The sequence below is a fragment of the Grus americana genome, chromosome 7 (assembly GCF_028858705.1).
Source record: "Grus americana isolate bGruAme1 chromosome 7, bGruAme1.mat, whole genome shotgun sequence".
Lineage (NCBI taxonomy): Eukaryota > Metazoa > Chordata > Aves > Gruiformes > Gruidae > Grus > Grus americana.
In genome coordinates, this window is record NC_072858.1 from 14,800,329 (window position 1) to 14,818,668 (window position 18,340).

General features: G+C 45.4%; 1 protein-coding gene across 1 annotated transcript in view; it reads right to left on the bottom strand.

Moving 5' to 3' along the window:
- Window positions 1-17,985, bottom strand: part of WBP1L (WW domain binding protein 1 like) — a 62,106-nt gene extending 44,121 nt beyond the window's left edge. The window contains exon 1 of the mRNA XM_054831768.1: window positions 17,871-17,985. Coding sequence (XP_054687743.1) covers window positions 17,871-17,957 — 87 coding nt within the window. The 5' untranslated portion in view covers window positions 17,958-17,985. The remainder of the gene's footprint in view (window positions 1-17,870) is intronic.
- Window positions 17,986-18,340: the final 355 nt, after the last annotated feature.

The window sequence follows — 18,340 nt, forward strand, 5'->3', positions numbered from 1 at the left end:
ACAATGGTACATTTGCCAGCAAGTCAGACAGAGCCAAAAGCACAATTAACAATTCCCATCAGAGAGCAGATCCTGTTTAACATTTTTAAAGAAGTACTGCATATTCTCAGGTGCTCCATTTCATTGGAGAGTCTCCACACAAAGAAATCTCCTGATCAACAGCAATACCTTTAATCTCCCTGATGAAACCCTTGAATAGCCATCAACCCCTCTCCATGCACACCTAAGTAAACTCAATCACAACTGTGACAAATCCTACAAAAAGTCTCTTGAGAAAAAGCATCTGTACAAACAGCTATCTGCCTGCCTGGGGGATGTGAGTCCTTTTGTTGGACTTGTTTTGAAGCTACAGATGTACTTCAGATGCCCTGCGCTCATTCAACCACTCCAAACACACCAGCCAAAAATTTTATGCCGTCCACATGAAAACAGTCACATTCTCCAGTTTGCATCCAAGAGGTGTGTAATTTAGGGCTTGCCAAGAGAAGATGATCTTTGAGGTCCCTTCCAACCCAAACCATTCTATGATTCTATGCTTATCATAGTTAATTTTAACAATATCATACATAGCATTAAAATAGCTTCAAGAAAGGAAATAAAAATGTAATATAAATTACAAAGGCAGGTGATGAATCTTCCAAAAGCATCCGAGATCTTCCAAAAGATCACAGTAAAAGCTTGTAAAGGTAAGCAACCTGGTTTCATAAACAAAGAATCATAGGATGGTTTGGGTTGGAAGGGACCTCAAAGATCATCTAGTTCCAAGCCCCCTGCCATGGGCAGGGACACCCTCCACTAGACCAGGTTGCCCAAAGCCCCATCCAACCTGGCCTTGAACACTTCCAGGGAGGGGGCATCCACAGCTTCTCTGGGCAACCTGTTCCAGTGCCTCACCACCCTCATAGAGAACAATTTCTTCCTAACATCTAATCAAAATCTACCCTCCTTCAGTTTAAAGCCATTACCCCTTGTCCTGTCACTCCCTGCCCTTGTAAAACAGTCCCTCTCCAGCTTTCCTGTAGGCCCCTTTAGGGGCTGGAAGGCTGCTATAAGGTCTTCCTGGACCCTTCTCTCCTCCAGGCTGAGCAACCCCAACTTTCTCAGCCTGTCCTCATAGGAGAGGTGCTCCAGCCCTTTGATCAAGTTTGTGGCCCTCCTCTGGACTCGCTCCAACAGTTCCATGTCTTTCTTGTAGCTGGATGTAGTAGTCCAGGTGGGGTCTCACCAGAGCGGAGTAGAGGGGCAGAATCACCTCCCTCAACCTGCTGGTCACACCTCTCTTGATGCAGCCCAGGACACAGTTGGCTTTCTGGGCTGCAAGCGCACATTGCCGCTCACGTTGAGCTTTTCATCAATCAACACCCCCAAGTCCTTCTCCTCGGGGCTGCTCTCCATACATTCTCTGCCTAGCCTGTAGCTGTGCTTGGGACTGCGCCAACCCATGTGCAGGACCTTGCACTTGGCCTTATTGAACTTCACGCGGTTCACACGGGCCCACCTCTCAAGCCTGTCAAGGTCCCTCTGGGCGGCATCCCTTCCTTCCAGCGTGTCAACCACACCACACAGCTTGGTGTCATCGGCAAACTTGCTGAGGGTGCACTCGATCCCACTGTCCATGTCACTGACAAAGATGTTAAACAGTGCTGGTTCCAGTACCGACCCCTAAGGGACGGCACTCATCACTGATCTCCATTTGGACATTGAGCGATGGACCACAACTCTTTGAGTGTGACCATCCAGCCAATTCCTTACTCACCAAGTGGTCCACCCATCAAATTCATGTCTCTCCAATTTAGAGACAAGGACATCACGTGGGACAGTATCAAATGTACAAGTCCAGGTAGATTATGTCTGTCACTCTTCCCTTGTCCACCAACGCTGTAACCCCATCATAGGATGCCACCAAATTTGTTAGGCATGATTTGCCCTTAGTGAAGCCATGTTGGCTGTCACCAATCACCTCCTTATTTTCCATGTGCCTTAGCACAGTTTCCAGGAGGATCTGCTCCATGATCTTGCCAGGCACAGAGGTGAGACTGACTGATCTATAGTTCCCTGGGTCTTCCTTTTATCCCTTTTTAAAAATGGGGGTTATATTTCCCCTTTTCCAGTCAGTGGGAACTTCACCAGACTGCAACGACTTCTCAAATATGATGGAGAGTGGCTTAGCTACTTCATCCGCCAGTTCCGTCAGGACATGCAGATGCATCTCATCAGGTCCCGTGGATTTGTGCACCTTCAGGTTCCTTAAATATTCTCGAACCTAATCTTCTCCTACAGTGGGCAGTTCTTTACTTCCTGCCTTTGCCTTCTGTGACCTAGGCAGTGTGGCTCGAGCACTTGCCGGTGAAGACTGACGCAAAAAAGTCATTGAGTACCTCAGCCTTCTCCATATCCTGGGTAACTAGGTCACCTGTTTCGTTCCAGAGGGGACCCACATTTTCCCTCGTCTTCCTTTTATCACTAACATACCTATAGAAACTTTTTTCTTGTTGTCCTTAACATCCCTGGACAGATTTAATTCTATCAGGGCTTTAGCTTTCCTAACCTGCTCCCTGGCTGCTCGGACAGTTTCTCTGTATTCCTACCAGGCTACCTGCCCTTGCTTCCACCCTCTGAAGGCTTCCTTTTTTTGTTTGACTTTGTTCAGGAGCTTCTGATTAACCCTTCTGCAGCTTCAAAAAGATACAATCTCTGTTGCTGCTAAGCATGTCTGCCAGAGCTTGCCAAGGAAAGCATGAGCAAGCAGCTTCAAAGGCAGAATGACGTACCTATAGCAGTAAACCCTAATCCTCATTGTGGAAACCACGCAACTGAACTTAGTCATAGAAAATGGGATTAGAAATTCTAAAACAAAACAAGGGGTTGAAGGAATTAGCAGTCATCCTGAGATCATGTTGAAAATATTGAGCAACATTTAAATAACAACTGCTGCCAGGTTTGATAAGAGGAGAATAAAACATCTTGCAGAGGAAACCATTAGCCAATGGGGATAGGAACAGGGTATCCGGGTCAGCCTAAAACCTTACACACCGAAGCTGGATGGTGGCTTGGCAAAAAGCAGAGGTGCCAAAGCACCCCAGCCATCACATTGAGAAATTCAAGTGCACAGACCCCTAGCAAAAGGTTTCTGTGATTTGACCATAGGAAACACGGTATGGATCGAAGCAGACAGTGCTTTGACGATCAGAGTGATGGCTCATGTGCCACTTGCAGGGGTAGAGTCTCTGGGAAGCAGTTTGGGAAGCATGGCATTTTTCTTTCCACAGTTAATAATGTCTTGCAAACACATGTATACAAGAATGTTGCAATTGCTCAAGTGACCGTCTTCGCTAGTGTCATATAAAGCACATGGCAAAAATGCAGAGGTCACGATTTCTGAGGCAATTCTCCAAGGAGACACAGTTAATGTGACTTTCTGAAGTTCCCCATGTTTCTTGCACTGTAACTTCCTGGACAACATCATCACATATTTTCCAATGACCAGACCTAACCCAAATTACATGTTTACACAACCCACGTGAAATTCAGGTTTTGATGAATGCGTGTTTTCATTTTTGGACAAGAGCTGATTTTTCTAACTCAAGACAATCTTTCGAAAATAAACCATGTCTGCACGTAGGGTCAGGATGCCTAGAGAGATCCTAAAATAACAATTAGTTTAAGTGAGCTTCCCTGGCCTTCTCACTGCCAAAGAAGCTTCATTAGCAAGTACCAAGTATTCAACTCCTGATCACTTCAACAGATAAAATAAAGAGAACACAAAGACTTACATCAGGAAAAGGAAGGCGGTGGCAGGAACAAAGGAGACAAGCAAGGAGAGAAAAGAATACCTTGAGAAAAAAAGGCAGACTGTCATGATCTAAGTGCTGATGAAAACTGCTCCTGATCGATATGGAACGTGACCATAAGGTACAAGCCCACAGTTGGCTGACAGAGAACATATTCTCCCTTTGATCATTCTCCAGTGTCAATGGAAACCCACTCAGGCTTAAAGAGATATCAAGTCTTTGAGAGATGAATATCTAACCTAGCACACAGACCACGAATGGAAGTAGAAGAGAGTTTCCACCCCTCATCCCCAGGCCCAGGACTAACACTTCCATTTAATGAAGTCTGAGTGGTCAGATTTCAGCTCTACTTTCTCTCTGCCCAGACATCAGGCTCTTTCCTTTAGAAAGGCCCCCGGTGCCTCCCACTCACCAAAAGGAAACAGGACAAGAGAGCTACTAGGTGCTATAGCTTACATGCAGTTCTTCGCACCAAGCAGTACAGCACAGGGCTGTCCAAACTCAGGGCAAGAGCAGAATGGCTGCGTTATCCTTCATTTACCTTTGACACTGCCACGCGAGTATTTTCTCCCTTGCAGCCTCAGATTCCAGCAGAGCCCTGCAGAAGAGTGAACTTGCAGCAACAACCAACTATACAATATAACCAGGTAGTTCCCAAACCAAAGATTGTGGCAGTTTTGAGCGAAGACTGGAAACCGCCTATCTAGAGTCTCTGCAGGGAAAGCACAAAGACACTCAAGAATCACCCTGGAGACCCCCCTCTGAAATCTCAAAGGTAACCAGACCTGCTCACCAACCCAGAGAAACCATGCAAAGATTCAGCTTCCACCAGCAGCAATATCCTGATCAACTAGCAGAGCCTCTTTGGTATACTCGGCAAAAAAAATTAAAAGAAAGGGATGTTACGGCACTTCTGCTTAGTCTCTTGAAAGGTGAAAGCAAAGAGGGGATTTTTTTATTTAACTACTTGCTTAGAAGTTCAGAGGGAAAAAACAAAACAACTCTTAGCTTTCCTTCTGTATTTAGGCAGACACTTTTTCAGTATTTCCAGTGTTGTGAAATAGAAGACAGAAGAAAACAAATCTACTTAGACTACACAGAAGTGCCAACCAGAAAAAAAAAGCCACAGAAGCTTGCATAAATACATGCATGTCCCTAAAAAAAGATGCACCTATCAAAGCATTGTTAAAGTTTGCCCAAGTTGAGAGTCTAACTGAACTCTCTGTACTTGCTGTTAAGAACAATTTTACTCAAAGTAATAACCAGGATTCAAACCAAGTAAGAAATAATGAACTTGGTTTTAATTGGTTTGCAAGAAACCCAATTTGCAAATGCTACCCTTAGCCAGCTATTGAATACACAAGTTGATAGAGCCCAGAAGGCGCTGTGATGAGTGACTTAAGTGGAGGCACCCTACACCCACCAACATTCCTGCTGAATGAATGTGAAATCTGCAAGAATTGCTTTTATTTATCTCACTAAAAGCATTTCTTGGAAGGACTGGAAAAATTTATTTCAGATGAATTTTTCAGCTGAGAACAAAGTTGTATTTATTATAATTATGCACTCTCCAGTGTGGCCTGCCTTGCTGAGAAAGAACATTAAATTCAGCTGCGCACAAACTCACGGAAGTGACCTTTTGAATGAAAATGCTGCAGCAAGAGACTTGCAGAGCATTCTCAGTAAATAATAACCTACTGTCTGCAACTTGCAGATTAGCGCTCAGACCACTGATTTCAGCTGCTACTTACACAGGCACAAGTCCACATGAGGTCAGTCAGCTGAGAATAAGTCATGTTTGCTGCAAACTACAATATGGAGAACTGTACTTGGGAAACTATTCATAGTCTCCAGTCCAATATGGTTTTATTAACTTTTATTAACCATCATGCAGCAGCATAACCTTGCAAGGAAGGCACTTTAAAGAGGTCTTTTCTGCAGGACACCCACTATCTCATTTAAATAAGAGGATCAAAGGTGTTATTGACACAAACTGAACAAGCTCTCACTTTAATGAGAGCAACAAATGGAAGGATGAACACCCACCACCTACGCAGAAGTACCCTGCTCCCTCTTTGCAGAAGGACATGAGGACTATCTGAAAGGTTTGTGCTGTATGGAAAACCCAAGCACTTGGGGATGGAGGCAGGTTAGCACTGAAGAACTAGGAAGTCAAACTAGAGGGTTCATTTCATCACCTAAATGAAAAGTGCCATGTAAAAATAGCAAGAGATGCAAGACACATGCTCGTTTGGAAATGGAGGATGTCTTTTTAGTGTGCAAATATAAAAATGTCCTCCTTAGACACATCAGATCATCTTACTCTTTGTAGAAAGGTTGGGTATTATAAAAAGTATCCCATCCCGTGAAGAACTTAAAACAGATGTCTGAGCCTTCCCAGCAGCTGGGTTGCTGGGTAGGCAAATTCCCTGCTGCCAAAGAAAGCAAGGCAAGCTTGCACGCTGACGTCCACACCTCAGGGGCACTTGGAAGCCACTCTGCCTGCCCAGCCCAACACCATCCTGCAATGGACAAGGACCTACTGGCAACCTGCTCTGGGGTCCCTCTCCCTTTCACTCTCCAAGGTATGCATGGCAGGCTCTCGTGGTTCATGGCCATCTGAAGATTTTGGTATGCAGTTCTCTTCTAGAGAAGAGACTACCCTGTTCTAAGCATCTGAAGATTTTTCAAGCCAAAATACAGCTACCAAAACAGTTTGCACTGCCAGTTTGGTTTCTGTACTCCCTTTTCAGACTGGGTGTTTGCATTTCAGCAAGCTCACTCATCTCACAGCTCTGCTCACTGTAGCTGCTGGTTTAGTCCCTAGTCTGCATCTCTCCATGCTGTTGCCTTCAAGGGGGAATGTCATACAAGAAATTCAACTTCTTGACTTCACTACAGAGCCAATTAACTGAGAGGTGCAAAGAAGGAAAAGCTTTCAGTTGGACTATTCATTTTCTATGCAATAAACACAGCACATGCAATTTGTGAGGTGCACAAAAGCTTGATCCTCATGTGTCTTCACATGTTGATTATTTACAGTAATGCTTTCCAGACAAAGAGAAGAACAGTCCCCACTCAAGTACAGAAGAAGCCAAGAACAATAAAACTGTATCTCAACAATTAGGTAAAGTTTGACCATATTACTTGAGGGCATTGAAAACCTTTGGACCGAAACCTTGCAAAAGAAAACCAGGAGTTTCTTGGTTAACAATTAATAATTTAGACCTGAAGACTCTCATCCATACCTCCAGCTGAAGAGGGAAATGACACAGTATTTATACATCTGGTACCACACAATCTCCCAGTCTCACCACAATCTTTTGATACAAAAGAAGACAGTTCATAGTATATTCACCATTTTAACGTCCCCATTTTAGTGAAATTACTTTCTCAATATCTTATGATAAACCAGGATCAGAACTGAAGAGTTCTTGCAAAAAGTACTCATATGTCAAAGGAAGGACTCAGGAACACACTGTAGCTTTTAAAAATCATTATTTTTTATAATATTTATAAATTCACCCTCAAAAAAACCCCACCACCAACTGAACCTGTGAAATTTTCTTTGAAAAGTGGGGTTTTTTTCCATCATTTACCCTTGCACTAATCCTTTGGGTTAAGTAAACTATCAAGACACTTCACCCTCAGGAGTCCTCACCACTGTAGAATATGCAAGATGCCTGCTGTCAGGACAGGGGGAAGAAAGCTGACAAACACAGAAGCAGTGTAAGACCTGTAAATGAACAAGTTAATGGGGTGAACCAGATGAGAGTGGTATTTTCAAAGCCTATTTCTTTAAAGACATTAGTTAAAAGCATAAACAAGTTTTACCTTGCACCCTGTCCTGAAGGAAAGGAAAGTGCCTTCAGAAGAACTGTTGGCAGGCAGTGCCTGTGCAAGAGAAGAGCTAGTGATAAAGAGAGCTCTCATAGCAAGAATACAAATAAACAAAATCTAGGGTCATTCAAGAGTCTGTCCCAACTTGTAAAATGCCACTAGAACTAAGGTTTCCAGATTTGTAAAATTAACTTTTTCTGCATTAACAGCATTGAATTGGCTACATCAACTGCAGCAGCTTACCCAGCCTTCAGATTATTCTCATGCAAGGCACACGGTTTCACAGACACAAAATCACCCCCCATTTGCTCGGTTCCAGAAGACCAAGATGCAAGTGGCATAGCACGCAGCCAGGCCACTGTGAACATCTTGTCTAGTGCTGGTTTTCCTCCCCTGCAGATCTCTACATTCTCAAGCCAAAGCCCAAATGTTCACTGCTTACATACACAAATTTAGTCCTGTTTTATTAGGACACACTGAATATATTTAATTCCTTGGTTGTGCTTCTAAAATCTTTTATAGTAGATTCATAGCAAGAAGAGTTTTGGTTACACACTGCTAGATAATACGACACAGACAAGAAACCCATCAGTGCCACTCTTTCTGTTCCCCAAAGTTTATCTGCTCTGTTAAAGGCTGTGAAAAAAAAAAAAAAAAAGATTTGTCTGAGCTTCGTCTGCACAAGGAATTCAGCAAGCCCTTACACTTCATATCAGCCTGAAGTTACATGCCAGCAAAGGTGAAACAAGGTAACAACAGATTTGTCTGGTCCCTTAATCTAAAGTTTTCCTGGCACAATGCTTCTCAATAAATACATAGCATGCTGAAAATAAAAGAAGGACTGCCTCTTCAGCTAGTCCATCTAGAGAAAGCAGACTGCAGGCTTCAGAATGAAAAACAGTACTATGAAGAGCAAAATCACTGTAGACTTCCTGAATTCATCTTTTAATGCCAGGATGATCCTCAGATTTTGCAGTCAAGGGATGGGCCTAAGAGCACAAAATGGGTCGGAGGAGGAGAAAACTCCTGACTCTTGTTTCTGACTCTGAGGAAAAGAAAACTCCTGACTCGTGTTTCCACAGCCTAACCGCTCTTTGATGGTTTAGTGTGATCACATACTCCAGGAAGTACAGAGATACAAAGAGCAGAAAAGCAAGAAACTTGGTAAAACAATGAGCCACAGCCATGAGAGCAATATTTAATAATTAAGTATGTGAGATGCAAAAATTTCCTAATAAGATGGGTAGGAAAAAGGAGCAAAACAATGAGACAAAGATAAAACAATACAGCTAGGAAAAGGAGAGGAAAATAAATTTAGAGCTCTTATTTTTGACACTGCAATTTAAGACAGCCTTTGTCAGAGTCCAAGTGCTAAGTGTCAGTAAATGGAGACAATCAGCAATGACAGATGTCTGCAAGCCTGTTTTATCTAGGCTTCAGATCACAGGAGGCTGGAGAGTCCAATGCAAGCTGTTTGTGAAGTTTGGTTCTTCCAAAAAGACAGAAGTCAAAAGACAAGGTAATTTGAAGACCACACAATACACGCGCAACCTTCCTCTTCTTCAGCACTCACTGTTTGAAAAGTGGTCTGCAAACAAACAAATGAGACAACGGGTAAGGAAAGGAGGAATTCATCACAACAGACCCAGACATGAGTCATGACCTTCACAGGCATTCAGGTAGCTGCATTAAATGCTTTCCAAGCACAGAGTAAAGGTCTTTCAGATGTTATCTGAACAAAAGTCTTTCCTCCCCTCAAAAAGTGAGGGGGTGGGGAGCACTTTTGATAATTTTACTGATACAATTACAATTGATACAGAGGATGAGATGAAGTCAGCTCAGTATCACGGCCTTGAAGATACTCGGCCTTCTTCAAAGGTTTTGTCCAGCCTTTACAACACCCCCATACAATGCCCACCACCTCCTCCAGCCCTTCCCCTACCTCCTGGCTCAGACTGACCCCAACCACTGTTTAACCCTTTAATTCCACACCAGTCAGTCCCAATTCTTGTTTAGGTCTGCCAGAGAGCTCTAAAAGGTGCTTTTGCAGCAGGTTGCTAGCTCCGTGGGACCGATTTTCTGCCCACAACCAGTGGGATGGCTGTCATGGGGGATATTTTATGCAACAGAACATCCTGATCTTCTGCTGGAGGCAGAAGATGTGCAGCTCCCATGGCTTCCTGTTGGCCACCATCCGCCACCTGGGATTTAAAGAGGATCCCACAAAGAGAAAAAGGTTTTAAAAAACCCAAATATGCCACTACTGATACGGTATTAACAAATAAAAAGCTTATTACAAAGAGTCAGGAATACAAAGCTTGGCAAGGGTGAGTATTTATGCATATTTTGCACTCTTTCCATATCAGGCTTCTGGTGTGGCTGCCACAATTACACCATTGTTTGACTGACAGCATTATCCCAGACTGTCTTGATTATGAGCTCCAGTTCCATGTTAGGTTTAAAAAAAAAAAAAAGTCTCTTGTGGACAACAGTACTCGACACACTGGTCATATCTGTGCGCTAGGACACAAGAAAAGAGAGCGAATCAGTTCTGCTCACTAAAAAGCCTCTGCAACATCTGCTGGCATGCCATTAATGTTGGCGTTTCCTCCCCACTTCCAACAGGCGATGCTCGACACCTTTTACACAGGGAAAGCTCAAGATGGCTGGTGAGATTCCTGGCAAAACACACTCTTCGTAACCATTTCTACAGCTTATCAGCCCTTTCCCCTTCAATGTGCTGTTCAGCCAGGAGGAGACAAAAAAAGAAAAATAAAAGGAGTTCTGTAACCACTGGAGCTCCGCAAAGCTGACCTCCCATCAGTTTGCTCCACAAGGCTGATTGACTTTGCAGGCTAGCTAACTGTGAGCTCCAATTGAAGCTTTTCCAGAAACTAGGGCATGTATCATGTCAGTCAATCACAGACTCACAAATTTCCCAGTGCTTAATAAGCTCGCAACTGCAGCTTCTCACTCAGTGATGCTTCTCTGTTGTTTGTTTGTTTGTTTGTTAGGGTTTTTCTTTTTTTGGTTGGTTGGTTGTTTTTTGGGTTTAAGGTCTCTCTGTGCCTATCTGTTTTCAGGAATTCTGCTGAAATCTTATGCATCTTTGAGGTCTCTTCCTATCAAATTTGGTTCAAGTTGGCCAATGGCCAAAAATTAATTAATGGGGAGATAGACATTGATAAATGCATAAAGCTCACCTCCTTCTGTGAACTATCTTCTTTGCATTAACAAAATCCGTTTCACTGCTAAAGTCATTCTCTGTCCCACTCCGGGACTTTTGGCAAATCAGTATCTTGACAAACTCCCTCAGCCTCAAGTAGAGCCAAGATACAGTTAGTTTTTGCTTTGATCATAATCCCTCCCAGATCTAAAAAAAAAAAAAAACCACTCACAAACAAACAAAAAAAAACCAAACAAAAAAACCCCCATGGATCTCTGCTTGAGTTGCCTCTGAAATTTCCATCACTGCCTTGCGCACACCAGAACCAGAGATGAAATTAAAATACATCATCACTAGAAATAACAAACTTCCAACTCATAGTAATGCAGAAGATTAAAGAGGAAAAAAAAAAAGTAGAATCCTTTACTGCTAGCAGATCTTTCCTTTCTTGAGGCAAACTCTTACCTCTGCTAGTCCTGAGGACTGCACTCAGAATCCTGAAGTCTTGAACTGCCATGAGAAAATGAAAGGTCCTTGTTCTCCCTTCTTCCCTAAACCCAGCACCCTACAACTTGCCAGTGCTAGTAGCTGCTCACCATAGCCTCTGCAACCCATTATCAGCAAGAGGCCAGCAGCATTTTAAATGGCAGAAGCTCTGTCCCCTGATGCACCAGGGATTTCTTCCACACTCAAGCAGTCGCTTGCTAGCAAGCCACCAGTGCACTGTCAGTGGTTGGATTTGTTTTACAACATGCTGGCATAAAAGTGCTTGGGAAGAAGGAAGAGGCAGGAAACTGCAACTAGATGTCCTACGCAACCCAGACTTCACATCCTTTTTTCTCTTCCCAATTTGGACCGACCTCAGGCAATGCTGGGTGGATGGATACTGGCTCAGTGGAAGAGACAGCAGCAAATCAGCAGCACCACAAGCTGCTTCCACACAAAATAAAGTGTCTCTATTTGCAGGTGGTGTTCAGGGCACAGCATGCCAGGGAACACTGGCCACACTGGCATTAAATAGTTTGGCCTGCTGTATCAGTCTGCCAGCATCACCTCACTTTGCACCCAACAAGCTCCCTCATGCAAAGCGCTACATTACAGTTTCACAAGCCATTGCAGAGGCTATAGTTGTCATCTAAAAATAATACTGGAGGCAGTGACCCCACTGATAATCACATCATTAGAGGAGAATCAAGTTCCAAGCAGATAAACAGCAGGTCTCTGCAGCACCCTGAGACTTCCATTACAGTCAGTATCTGTGAAATCATGGAAAAGCATCATTTGTGATCTCCACACCAACACGCTTCTCGTAACAGGCAAGGTTCGGGCATGCAATTCCTGCTTGGCAAGCCTGTTCTCTCCAGCCAGCTGTTATTTCAGGCGTGTTTGTTATGTGCACTGTTCACAGGCTCAGCCACGCAGGCAATCAACTGTCAGACTTCCACTGCCAAAGCACCCAGGTGTTGGCATCTCAAAACCTATCTTCGTAGCTGTGGGTTTTCTAATCACACAAGACAGCAAGGGGAAGGAGGGACCTGACTTCCCCATCAGCATCTCTCCATGAAGTCATCCAGCAGTACCATCCCACACTCTGCGCTTGTTTTCTTTCGACTCAGAAGCACAGATCGAAATCTGGTGCAATCAGGTTGTCCTGCAATGTGCAATGAGCATCTCTGCCCTGCCATGACTAATGGCCCTTCCGAGATTGTCACCAGCCCTGCCTTTTGAGATGTCTCTGACATGACAAGTCCTTTCCTCTATGTTGCAAAAACAGCAGCGCAACCCTGGCAGAAGCAGCTTGCCCAGTCGTCTTGGATTCATGAACCCCCTGAAACAAATACAAGACAGAAGCATGTACAGCCATAAAGTCACCAGTTAAATGCATTAATAAGCTGAGAAGATTCCTGTGCAGCTAACCGGAAAGGGCAAATTCTTAACCTGTACCCTGTAAAATAGGACAGCTCAGATTAGAGGAACATCCCCAAACCCAGCACCAAATATGCATGCTGTCAGGAGACAGAACAAAAGGCCATGCGTAGCTCAGCATTACTAAAACTGCAGGACATGCCTGACAAGGAGACATTTGCATAGGCACAGCCACGACCAAAGGGCACAGCACAGACAACACTGGATGAAAGTAGGCCAGAAGATCACTAGCCCATCACTAACTTTTTGCCACAAGCTAATGTCTGTTCAATCCTACCAGCCCTCCCAATACAATTTAAAGGGAAAAAAAGGCAAAAAGGTGGGCAGTTTGCATTTACTAAATACACTGTCCATTACCTCAGAGGATGTCCCTGTGTTTTCAGATTACAAAGAAACAATCTGTTACCTACATTAATGCCATTCCAATACCACAGAAAGACGAAAGTGAACTTCAACACAACACTGGATTACTACAGGCTGACAGAGCTACATAGAAGAGCACAGTTCCCACTTTTGCCAGCAGAAAAGTGACTGCTTAAGATGCTTAGGGAAGCAGCACTTCTAGGAATTAAAGCAAGGGGTCGATGGGTGTTTAGCCAGGGTTGAGTAACTGCTGTTGAAACGTGGACACACACTGAGCACACCCATCCCTCTGTCTCACTAGAAGGGCTGATGGCAGTACCACTACTTTGGGCAGGATCCCTGCACCCAACGGAGCCACTGCTTGGGGACAGTTGGTAGTGGATGCTGCCGCTAGCCTGATGAGGCTGACCTGGCCTGACCCCACCTGGCTTGCGAGGCTGGGAGGATGGAAAAATCCCCAACCATATCGAAACAACTCTGGCAGATGAAACTTTCCCAGTTCCCCTGCAGCATAGCACAACTCCACTAAAGCTGCGCAAATTTATTCTTAAGGTAGTGTTATATTTTTGTTAATTAATATTTAGAGGGTGGCAGGGAAATTCTCAGAAAGGCAATGGCAGATCCTGGTCACAGAGTTGCTTTGACTCTCCTGACGAAGACTGCCACACTCCTCCCCAGGATGCCTTGGACACTTTCAGACCAGGCTTTCCATCTGCTGCACAGCTGCAGAGATGCAAGAAGAAATTCTTACAGCATTGTGTGTAATTGTGAGGGCAACTCACAAAACAATTTTATTCAGCAGGAAAGCATGCTATACAGATGACACACCGGAGTTCACGGTGGTATAATCATGATGGTACGAGCAGTCCTTAATCCAATCTGCACAGTTATTTAGAGGTTCCTGTTCTGAGCAAGTACAGGACGTACTTTGATCTCTGCTGCCTCCTGCCAAAACTGTGGAAATTTGCAAGCCAAAAACCAAGAGTCACAGACAAAGATATCATGGCAGACAAGATATATCCTACAGTTATACAAGCAGTTCTCCTCCTGAAGGACCCCAATGCATTTTAGGAGACATAGAAGTGCAATTGCAACTAACTACCTTTACCTTAACCAAAAAAGTTGTCTTAAACTTATAGATGAGGAGATGAGCCTCTCTTACACAAGGATAATTGAAACTTGGCTGTTCAGTTCACAAACTACCTGAAGCGATGCTCTGAAAGGGCCCAAATGCAGCCAAACTCTTGGCTGAAGCTTGGTAACTCCATATTGGTGCAATCAGAGCTGTGGTCACAGCTAGAGCACAGCCTTGGAGAGAAATTCTGTTACAGGGGTGTTAGCCACAGCAACAGTCACGCTGAGTTCTTCCTTAAAGCAAGGATTCGTCCTTTTTGTCACATACGATGAATCATCCCTCAAGTCACAGTACTTCAAGCAAACTCTTTAATTTGGGGTGAAATTGGTCTTTGAGAAGAGCATGCTTCTGTCAGATTTTGGCTCAAAAATACCTTATTAGAGAAAGATGGATTCCGCAGAGTTGTCACATAGTTAACATTCACTTAAATCTCTTGTTTTTAAAGAAAACAACAGTTGAGAAAACTATGTGATAATTAAGCTGCAGGCGTGGGAAGCAGACAGATAGTTAAGGCGGTCAAATAACCTTTACTCTGCCCTGTAGAGACAAACTACAATAGAAAAATGATTAATGTTCCAAGTTTTTCATTACAAATTTGATCAAGCTCATTTTAAAATATATTAATTTCTTATTTCCTTCTCCCTTAAACCGAGAGGGGAGCGTTTACCAGCTAAGGTGTGCAGTTAAGGCTATACATCTACAGTCACAGCTGAACAAGGCTAGATTTCTTCTATTTTATTACATAATTGCAAAATTTCTGCCTGTAATCTCCTGATAAATGCTTCAACTCCAGTTAACAGAGTTTTGTGCTCTGATTACCAGTGAAACTGCAATCAATAGTCATGGAGACAGTTAAACAAATTAGATTCAGGATGGTGATGAGCTAATTATCTTCACTCCTCTCCATCTCGCACCCCAAACCAGTCTTAGTTAAAAGAAAGGTCTTTGAAGATCCTAGGCAGCCTGGACTTATTTTAACCTGAAAAATCAGACCCTCCTGCAGAGTACAGCGTGTTCTCGGGAATGTTTGTTCAGTGCGGCTAGGCAGTGCAGCTCCACCTCCTGAATTATTTAGAGGACATATTTCCTGCAGCACCTCCCAGCCTTAGACCACCAGATCTGCGGGACAGTTTTTACAGGCGAGGAGGCACAGACCCCGAACAAGCTCTCCCTGACAGCAGAAGCAAGCAGGGCACGGCAAGTGTCTGCAAGGTAGATGGAAGTAAGCAGCAGTCATAAGAGGCAGCAAGGGCAGCGACAATCTGGAGAGGACAAGAGGCAAATGCTGTCAGGGTTTCCACCTAGAAACACAGGAACTCTTGGTGCGATCTTCCAAGCCCAGCACTGCCCCATTGCAGCTCTTCTCCACAAGCCCATCAGCTCTGAGGAAATCAGGCTCTAAGGCAACACCAAAGCAGACAAAGTTTTGTTACATGCTCATTTTCAAGATCCTACGTTACCACTGTCATCTTTGAGTGGGTAGCTGTCAATCTCTAGTATGCAGTGAGATAATACCAGCCTTTTGACAGACAGAGTCTACATTTAAGATCTAAAATAAACCACGAGAGTTTTATATAGACAAACTATGAAAAGAAAATGAGTAAAAGATGCATCCATATCTAAGTGCTCTACAGAAAACATAGGCCGCCAAAGCTCTTCTCCCCCACTCTCATGTATTGTACCACTCAAGACTTATTTTAGGATAATTTCTGGTGCACTGACTGGAGAAGATATCCACAAAGTCATGTACGCAACTATTCCGCAAGCAACCTAGCTGTATAATCGCTCCACGCCCTCCTCCTTTTTCCTTTTCTACTTCCTACTCCTTTCTTCTATCAGCTTCTTGACTAATGTATAAGCTGTATGAGGCAGGAAGTGTCTTTCACAGCTTTCAAAGCAGGTATGGTATTTTTATTAGCAGGTATAGGGTTGAAGACCTTCACAGCTTCTGTACAGATAATCCTACCACCCGACCACCACTCACAGCTGGAATACTGCAACAGCCAGAGAGCAAAACTGACCCGAGATGTGCTTATATATGCTTAGTTTATGTCCCTCAGCTTGCAGATGAAACAGAGTAAGCACTAGGACTTCCATCTGTTACAGACAGTTGAGACAACATGAAAAACGCACGGTTCAACACAATCCTACACCTGGCAGCAACGGCCAAACCTTAGCTTTGGTGCAGCTGGAGGAGATTTGGGATGGCACTACCAACAGGGAATTACACAGTTTTTAAAGTGGATCTGGTGCGCTCAGCACCCTGAAAAGAAGGAAATTCAAAAGGGGGGATAACATCTGTAGTTACACATAAACTACTCACCTCTTCCTCCTCCTGCAGAAGCATTGGGAAGTACTTCAACAGATCCCTTCCAGAAGGGACAGTCCCCATCTGCACCCCCTGTGACATTAAGCACCATGCAATCCACAGCATCTGTGACCTACACTCACAGATCCGCATCTCACTGGCTCAGACCTTCAACAAATGCAAACTATAACTTGTACCTTATAAGTAATACACCACATCAAATCAGAAGTCATCATATTCAATCTATGTTCTACATAGGGTGAAAAAGACATCTTGATTCCACGAACAGTAAGATCCAGGTTATGCACACATTGCTTGGCCTAGTATAGTCCTCTCCAAGTGACACTGAGCATACAGATCAGGGTGGGAAAGGTTTACAGGTGTCTACACTGGGGGACCCAAAAACATCAGTAGAGCTCTGAACGGTACACATTGCAGCATAGACAGGAAACGGAGTAAAGAGATGAAGAAGAGAATCAACTTCACTAAAACCCTTTCCAGGTATGAAGAAGGCAGTAAGCGAGTGGTGAGAGCCTACAAAGACAAGGCCAAGTCCCCCTCATCCCAGGTGAGACACGCTTTCTCTTCCTTCCCTCTGCACAGAGGCTTGCGCCAAAGCTCCCCACCACAGTTCCTGCCACAAGAAGACCAGCTCACCTGGCCCGTGTAGCACCACACAAGTCCCATTTCCCTGCCGGCCCAGCTCCTCCAGCCAGCTGCCCCACAGCCACCCTTCAGCACATCCCAAACCTCCTCCAGCCCTGTCCCCTCACAGGCCACCTTCTTCCCTGTCACCACCCCCGAAAGACACACACACCCCTCCATCCGCAGGCCCCCGCACCCCTGCCCACTCAAACCTTCTGCCCTCACTATAGCCATCTTTCCCATAACATCCAGTCAACCACCATCAAACACCTCTCTTCCCCATCCTGCTGCCACCCTCCATACAAAGCACCTCCAAGAGGCACTGCCACCCATACCTAGATCCCTACAACACCTCTCCATCCCACAACAGACGAGCACCCCCAAACTCAGGTCTCTGCATCTCCTCCAGCTTCACTTAAGCCAAGGGGGCTCCCCAAACCTTAGGCGGGCCCCCAAAGCCTCCTTCCCCAGCCCCAGCCACCCCATGCACACTCCCACTCCTGCCAGCCCAGACTGACCCCCAGTCCCAAAGGCCACCTCCCTCCCCACGGAGGGCACAGCCCCCCGCACTCACACCGCTGCCCCCCCAGGCCTACGCGCCCCCCACAGCCGGCTCCCCGCCCTACGGACACAGCCCCCCCCAGCACGGCGCGACCCCAGACCCGCCCCAGGCGGCCCCCCCAGGGCAACCCCTACCTGGGCAGGCTCCACGCTGACGGGCAGCCCCTCGGGCAGGGCCTGGAACAGCAGCAAGGCCATGGCGGCGCGGAACCTCCTCGCCATCCCCCCCACCCCCCGCTCCCCGCCTCCCCAGCCCGACTGCGGCCCGGGACGGGAGCCGAGGGGGCACCCCCGCGCCCCGCCCCAGCCGATCGCCTATTGGGCGGACAGCGCGCTGCTTGATCCACCATTGGCTCAGCGCCCTGTCGCTTAAGGCAGAACCGGGAGGGGCGGGGTCTGCGCGCTACCATCTTGAGTGTGGCGCACCGGGGAGGGAGCCTGGCGTGGGCTGCCATATTGTGAGTGGCGGAACTGGCTGGAGAGGGGTGTGGTGGAGTGCCCCCCGGTCCTGCACCCCTAGTGCAATGCACTCCTGGGAGCAGAACTGGACGCTGCACAAAGGGGGGGTGCACAAGCACCCTCTGGCCTGCTACAGCCTCCCTGAC